The sequence below is a fragment of the Nymphaea colorata genome, chromosome 11 (genome assembly GCF_008831285.2).
Source record: "Nymphaea colorata isolate Beijing-Zhang1983 chromosome 11, ASM883128v2, whole genome shotgun sequence".
Taxonomy (NCBI): domain Eukaryota; kingdom Viridiplantae; phylum Streptophyta; class Magnoliopsida; order Nymphaeales; family Nymphaeaceae; genus Nymphaea; species Nymphaea colorata.
Window position 1 is genome coordinate 17972026 of NC_045148.1, and position 8055 is coordinate 17980080.

At 39.8% G+C, this 8055-nt stretch overlaps 1 protein-coding gene across 1 annotated transcript; it reads left to right on the top strand.

Annotated features, from left to right (window-relative positions):
- Positions 1-2664: 2664 nt before the first annotated feature.
- Positions 2665-4429, top strand: LOC116264486 (protein MODIFYING WALL LIGNIN-1-like). Its single transcript, XM_031644753.2, has 3 exons — positions 2665-2893; positions 3238-3443; positions 3908-4429. The coding sequence occupies exons 1-3, from the start codon at positions 2792-2794 to the stop codon at positions 4185-4187; spliced, it is 588 nt and encodes a 195-aa protein (XP_031500613.1). The 5' UTR covers positions 2665-2791; the 3' UTR covers positions 4188-4429.
- Positions 4430-8055: the final 3626 nt, after the last annotated feature.

Sequence of the window (8055 nt, forward strand, 5' to 3'; positions counted from 1 at the left end):
TTTATTGGTTTATGCAATAATTTGAATGTTTTCATCTATCTTTGCTATGAGCTTTGTATTAACTGTAATTACAGCGAGATATCTTTGTTCTACTTCCGACATTTTTTTGTCTTGGTCTCTGTCATTATTTTTTTCGTCCATTCGCTGTGGCTGCCTACCATTAAAAAGAAACTATTCTTGAAAAACTACTGAAATGAGTAATATTAATCGAGCTCACGAATTCGAGCCTTATCGAGCTTCACGTATTCGAGCCGTAGTCGAGCTCGAGCTCAACAAGTTAGGATGCAAGTAAACGAGCTTAATCGAGCTTAATCGAGCCGAGCTCGACCATTGATTATCGAGTCGAGTTTGAGCCAGGATAGTCGAGCTATAATCGAGTTCGAGTCGAGTCGAGCTCGTGTCTTATTTAGTCGAGCCGAGTTCGAGCTGACCGAGCTCGAGCTCGACTCGGCTCGTGTTCAGCCCTATCCATAGGAAGGAGAACAGGCAATGAACTGCACGGAAATCATTACTTTGGCGTATATGACTCCACTTTGGAGGGGAGATTTAGTAGAGAATAACGGGAAGAAGAATGGTTCATTTCGGGTGGGGTGAGGCGTCGAACAAGGTTGCCTGCCTTCACCTTTACTGTTCAACACTGCAGCGGAAGGTCTGGTAGTCCAAGTGCGCAGGGCTGACAATTGTCACTTCATCTCCTGGCTTTGTATGGTTTCTCGGGCCACTTTAGTATACCCATCTTATTCGGTGAGGCGACGTTCGAGCCACGCTTCTGCTCGGCGTTCTAAAGATCTTCTCATCTTCATTTCGAGTGCAAGAGCTCCACCATGTATTTGTATTTAATACTGACCATCAGCTGAATGCCTCCCTTTGCAAATGCTCCGATACATCCTTCATGTTCGGCAGGAGCGGAGCCAAGTGGCTCGCAGGGGCTTCGAGCCTGCTAAAAAATAAAAAAATAAAAAAATGATGTTTTATCTTGTCAAAATTTAAAAACTTTAATTCAGCCCTTTTAATAATGAAAAATTTTCAACTTTACACCTAATCTTCAGCATCAAAGATTCTAAATACGCCATACCCAAAACATATTTCAACAAGGTTCAGTTTACTCTTTGTCGTTTGTCGCTTTTGGATCACTGTTTTTCGGTGAACAAGAGATTAACAACATGCTCTTTGAAGAAGGATGCTCATTCAAAACTCTCTCCTTCCCTCTGCCTTTGGAGTTATGGGTTGAAGCGGTGTACTCTTCAACTTAAGTACCACATTTCAGTACCTTATGACATGCATGTTGTACAATACCCATAGGTCTCGAACTAGAGATCACGTCTCTAGCCTAATTAGCTAGCCTCCCTTAAAAAAGTAATTTTATGGAAGATTAATGTCTATTTAAGCTTGGTTTTCAATCAAATTTTGAAACTTAATTTGTCTGTTGGGATGCTACAAATGAAATCACATTTTATGCGAAAACTTGGGAGATCAGTTTATACACTTCCTCTTCAAAACACTGTTTTGTCAAAAATGGGTTATTGTCAAACGCAATTTCCGCCAGCCACACAAACACCGTATCAGGTGTCATCCAAATACTTGTATAAAATACATCTATAAGGTGTCATCCAAATACATCCCTAACCTTTTTGTTGGCTGATTCAGTTTTGAATCAATTTTTGGCACTCTTCAATCCGGGCCTTTTGTCGCCTTCCCCACATTTGAGTCTGAGCGTTCAAAAACAGATTTTGTAGGCCTAAAAAATTACATAACAGAATCTAGACAAGAACCGTAAGGAAAGTCTAACCACAGGCGGATCCAAGCGAATCTAGCCAATCAATTGAAGGGGCCAACATGAGTACTTGCCAGCTAATGCAAACTCCCTGGCAAATTATTAGAAGGTTTAATATTATCTAGGCTCCTTATCTACGTAATGTCTAGATAATGCAAAACTACATGGTGTTTGCCAAGTTAACGATGTCCTGGAACCATATCTCAGCTAATAGCTGATGATCAGCTTACGTTAAATATTATGAGGGATGAAACTCTTACAAAAATGTTATCAGACTGGCCTTAAGATCACCAAGGGAATAAGAAACCTTGGTCTTTCGCTGGGAGAGAGATTTTCTTGGGTTTGTGACACGGGAAAACTGCACGAGTCTGATATTTTGTCGTTCGGCTGCATAAAACTACATGGCTGCTAAAATCTTGTCAATGAAAAAGTAATTGTAAACAGCTACAAGATTGGGATAAATACTTATAATAATAAAGAAAATTAGATCTGTTACAGCAAAATTAAATGCATTAGAGGTCGAATACTCGAATTGAATTAACTAAAAATTGACTAAATCTTGAAACCAGATGATGGTCCACGAGAACATTTGATGCAGTCAGGATGGTTTCCATTAGAACGAGAGAGCAATAAGCGAAGGAAGGTCCCTGTCAGACCTAACTTCGGGACATAGCAAAGGTACTAAGGCCAAGGGAGGGGGTGTTGGAATCATCACAGTATCCGAGGAAGAGATCCAGAGTTTTAGACAGCAAATGTCTTTGAGAAGAAAGTGGAGAAAGATTTATGTAATTTCCATGACCCACCAATGATGTGAGGAAAAAAAGAAGAACAGGTGATGGCTCCGCCGTACGAATGCTTCGTCGACAAGTGATTCAATAAAAAAAAAGGAAAAACAAGACAAAGTCCCCGCTCTCACGCTGAGCAGAAAACATATTTCGAAAAAAAGAGAAAAGAATAAAACAAGGAGAAAGAGGAAAGTGGAAAACAGAGGAAGGAAGAGCTCAAGCAGATCGGACAATGGCGGTAAAGAGCCCCTCCTCTGCAGTGCTAGCCCTGATCTCCATCCTCCATCTGGTGGCGTTCATCCTTATCATTGCAGCAGAGAGGAGAAGAAGTGTAGTATGTGCCTCTCTCTCTCTCTCTCTCTCTCTCTCTCTCTCTCTCTCTCGACACACACACGCACACACAGAGAGAAAGAGCACAGGGTACTGATAAAATCAGAACCCAGATCTTTGTTTTCTCTATTTTGGCCATAGGAAATATTTGTATCTGTTTATGTTAGCGGATCTGTCCAAAATCTCTGGGTACCCATTTTCTCTCTCTAAACTTGTTGATGTTCTGTGCTGCTAAAGTAAGTGCGGTATTTGCACATAATAGAAGGACACTGGTCAGATCTTCATCATTCATCTTGTGCATCCCAGTGATTTCTATTTTCGTTTTTCTCCATGTGGTGATTTCAACAGGGGAAGGTAGTGCCTGATGAGTACGATGAGCAAACATACTGCTTATACAGCTCGGATGTGGCGACTGCGTACGCCATTGCTGCCCTCTTCCTCGTCTCGATCAGCCAAGCCATTGTGATGGGCATAACCAGATGCCTTTGCTGTGGGAGGGGGCACTCCCCAGAACCTCGTCGGACATCCTCTGTCATCTACTTCATTTTCTCCTGGTACTGTCTTCGGCTCTGTATTTCCCGTCAGAATCTCGCTGCTACTTACTGAATGCCCCATTTGAACACTATAACTGCTGTTTGAACACCGTCGCTGTTATTCTGAACTTATAGGAAATTGTTGTTTTTCTTGCTGCTATAGGACATTATCAGCAACAATAACAAGAGTAGCACTTAAACCGTTTGATAATAACGATATAAGGGCAATACTTGAAGATCAACAAGTTGGAACTTTATGACTATTTTTGCCATAAAAGAACTATTTTTTATAAACCAAATACACGATTCTGAACCAAATCAATACCAAAATGGGGTGCTAAAGTAAAGAAATTCATCAATTTCGGCAAGCATATATGAAATTACTACACACGACTGAGTATATTGTCCTCTTTTTCATGAGAAATTGCTATTGTTAACATTAGTAGGGTTTAGTGATCAGTTGGTGGGGGTGGGGGTGGTTGCAGGGTGAACTTCGCAGTGTTGGCGTCATGCCTGGTGGCCGGAGCAGCTCGCAATGCGTACCATACCAAGTACAGGGGCACCTTCGGCGCAGGCGACTTCTCCTGTGAAACCCTCAGGAAGGGCGTATTCATCGCCGCCGCGGTGCTCACCGCAGTCAACTCCCTCTGGGCCGTCTTCTACTACCGGAGCTACCTCCGATCAGAGCCGGCACTCGGTTGGAAGCCGTACCGAAGTGAGACTGATGCCGGCGCCGTCGGAATGAGCAGCTACGCCCCGGCTTGAACGGGCCTTGCTGCCTGTGATACTACCCTTTGTGACTCTTCAGTTTTGGCTGCAGTCGAAGAATCTGCTAATGTCTTATGTTTACTTTTCTTCTCGATTTTTTCTTTTCTTGGGTGTGATTCTATATGATGTGGGGTGAGTTTCTGGTTGTTTGTGTCCTAAGCCTCAGGACATTGTAGTGGTAAAAATTGCAGAGATATTTAGGCTTTAAAAAGTGAGAAAATTTTGTTTTCCTTTTCCCATTTGGTAGATTGTTTCAACCAAATTGTCAATCTAGATTCAGGTATGGTTCTTTTAATGGTTTCGTTTTTACACGGAAACAACATCTGAGCACTGAGACATAATCGTGTTCTAATACTCTTTAGAATTTGAACTGCTTTCATGGCAGAAGAAGGTCTACCCAATGTACAGAATGATTTAGCCGACACAGGCGTTGCCTCTTTTTGATTTAGTGGTGCATATCGGCCGGCACGAGAAAATATTGATTCCAATAAACAGCTGGAAGGTAAAGAACCGATCTGCGAGTGATTTGGTGGGTGGAAATGACAAAAAAACTAATGAAAAGATATGCAAAGGTCCCACTTGCTCGGTTGCCCTCTTTTGTCACTGTCCTTAAGAGATGTTAATGCTTTGGACATAATCTGCGACTCCATTTGAATTTGAATTTGAACTTCTGCAGTCAAATTTAATAAAAAAATTGCATCCGATTAATAAAGGAATCGAATTTGGAACAGGAATTTTTTTATGCTGAATTTGATGCATATATATTTTTATAATAGACATCTGAATCCGACCACATGTAAAAATTCAAACTACCAAAGATCATTCGTTGTTTGTTGAAATTATTAAAATGAATATGAAAGGTCCATAAGCTTTCAACTCCTGCAGATACGGCAGCGAGGAGTGCGTTCAGGATTTTTTTATTTTCAACTTTTCGGGGACTATGATAAATCTTATCCTGCCCATTTTGATCGATGGATCGTGTTTGCTTATAGACATTCAACAATGGGCAGGATGAGAAAAGGAATAAGACCTAGGCTCATGTAAACTGCCGAGCCACATGCGGGATGCTGTGGGCAGTTGCCCACACCATCTCCACCAAATATATTTAGTTTTATGTTATTACTTTGAAAAGCATTGAAAATTTTGAATTGGTGCACCTTTCGACCCAAATTTCTGGCTCCACCAGCACTCATGTACAGCCTTGGATTATGATGTGGCTCAGGAGTTTGTTTTCATTAGCATCACTAGAAGGATATCATGCCAGTATGATTAGATGGAAAAATAAAATGACACCAATATGCAATAAACGAATTTATGTGGGTCAGTGTGGGGGACTACCTTCACAAGTCCACATGTGGCTATGCCGGTGACTGTGAGACCTCAATAGATTGTAAGAGGGGAGTGTGAAGAGCGTCGAGTTGAAAACCATAGATTAAGTCTGATCTCAATTATTCTATTGCTTGAGATTTTTCATAATGTTATCATAAGACTTGACAATGGGAGAAACTGTGTCAGACACCAATTATGTGCCTACTCATTGAGAATTATAATTCAAAGTCCAGACTCAAACCTTGCGCTTTCATATTTTCTATGCATTACCCGCTTGATATCCCCTACAATTTGCTCTGCAGTAAATCTGTTTTACCACCTAATCAAGTTCACTGACAACAGGATGAGAGTACAGTTAGAATTTTAATGTTTTGAATTTCTTTTATTCGAATTTACCCTCTCGTACTCGTGGTTCTATATTATTGTTTTCTGAGACCTACAAGAGTGGTAACAATATACTCAAGTAATGAGGAAGACATACAAGTCTGTAGGTTTCTTAAGTTTCTGTTTTTGAGTACTAGACGCATTAATCAGCACATTGGAATCTCAAGGAAAATCTAAGAGACAGGCTCAGCTTCTTGAAGGAGCTATTTCAAGATCATTAAATTTCTTTAGATGTAAGTGGATAGAACATACACAACTACTTTATGGAATATTTCCTGTCAGTGGTGACAACTCTATTTGTCACCCTTCTGATGATTGGAAGTCAAGAAGAGAGCATTCAGTAAGAAAAGATGCAGAAAGAGTTTTTTGGGTCATCAAGAATCTAGTTGTTTGTTATCCTCTCTCATCGATTTATGCTTGTTATCGGCTGCAATGTTAATTTCCACTTCTCCCCTTTCTATCAGCAATGAAAATGTTATCTATCATATATACATAAAGACAATAGAGGCATTATCAAGGGACTCAAGAAGGAAACTCCATCCAGCCATGACGATGGAAACAGGAATGAAGAAATCAGAGGATTCGCAAAGGAAACTCCAGCCAGCCATAATGATGGAAATAGTAACGATTGTAATTGTTACAATACCAAGAAGGAAACATCATCTGGCCAACCGTAGGAAGACAGTTATACAGAGACAATGGCTGGCCAAGACAGATCCAATATTTCAAAAGATGAAGATGCAGTTGACAAACAGAGAAGCACAGCAACTAAACAGGGCAATAATAAACAGGGAAACAATGACTATAAATTGGATATTGTTTCCTCCTGTAAAGATCAATGTAAATCCTGTAAATCAGGAAATGATGATGTCTGTAATTCCATTATAAATAGAAGAATGATCCAGGCTTATCGACACTAAGAACCATAGCTACCTCTGTGAACGTAGGTGTGAGTTTACACCGAACCAAGTTAAAATTAGGCATTCCTTTCTTGAATCTCTGCTTTTCTTTATTACAAGAACAGAAAGTATACCCAAAGTATATGCAATTCTTTCATGGAAACTTTTTATGTTTTAAATGGCTGAGGTTCCCATCTCCCAAAATAAGAAGCTGAAGGTTGTAATCTCTAGCAAATTGTCCATCTGCATATGATAAAGAAGGGCAGATTTAGTTTCTGGAAATGAATGCACAGAAATCCAAAGAGAAGACTGCACGTTTAATCAATCATCTCTTGCTTCTTCCACTTTCCTTCCTCATCGATTTGCACTGATCTTTTTGCCCTTTGCCATTATCCTTTTCACCATACCACTCCATTTATTTGTTTTCTCTCCGGAAGTTTTTAATTCTTTGTTATAATAATTTTACAAAAATAACAAGAAGTTATATACCAACCAAGTAAGAAAGCACCCGACTGACAGCATTCTGAAGGTGTTTTGTGGAGCCATAGAGGATGTTTGGCAAGAGGAATACTTTGTTAGTGTTCTATGTATATGTTTCCAAAATTTGGGCACATTCGTAAAACACTTGTGAAGCTATTTAATGAAACTACCTCAATTATTAAATAGATACATGGCATGCTAACAAAATGTTCCTCTTACCAAACAGCCGCTTAGATTTTATGTCCCTCGAATCTGCTGCTAATCTGGTTGGTACTGTGAAAAGCCGTTCCAATGTCATCCACTTATTTGGTCATTTGCATTTGTGATTGTGAAACTGGTGATCTACATTCGTTGACATGTGTCATTTCAGGTTGGCTATAATGTCATTCATATCACAGTTGTTGGATTTTTGGATTCAGATCTAAGCCATCTCACTATGATGGACAGGATCCAGACCCACTCAAATTTGGGGAACGATTACAGATTAGTGATGGGTGGTTGAAGCCGTCACCAAAATCTATGTTCAAAAGGTTATGTATTTGCTATGAACTAGTTTGCTCTGAAGCTAGCTTTTTGAGGTCAGACTACTACTAAGACTTTTTACTTCTTTTCCGTTTTTTTTTCTTAGCAAAGGCGAGGAGGGGCATTATACTTAAATCCTGAACCATTGCTAGGGTAGAGATGAAAGCTCTACTTAAATTCATGTTAAAGAATATTTTAATCAAATGGTCATTATATTAGTACATTTATAATTGCTAATTTCGTAACAAAAA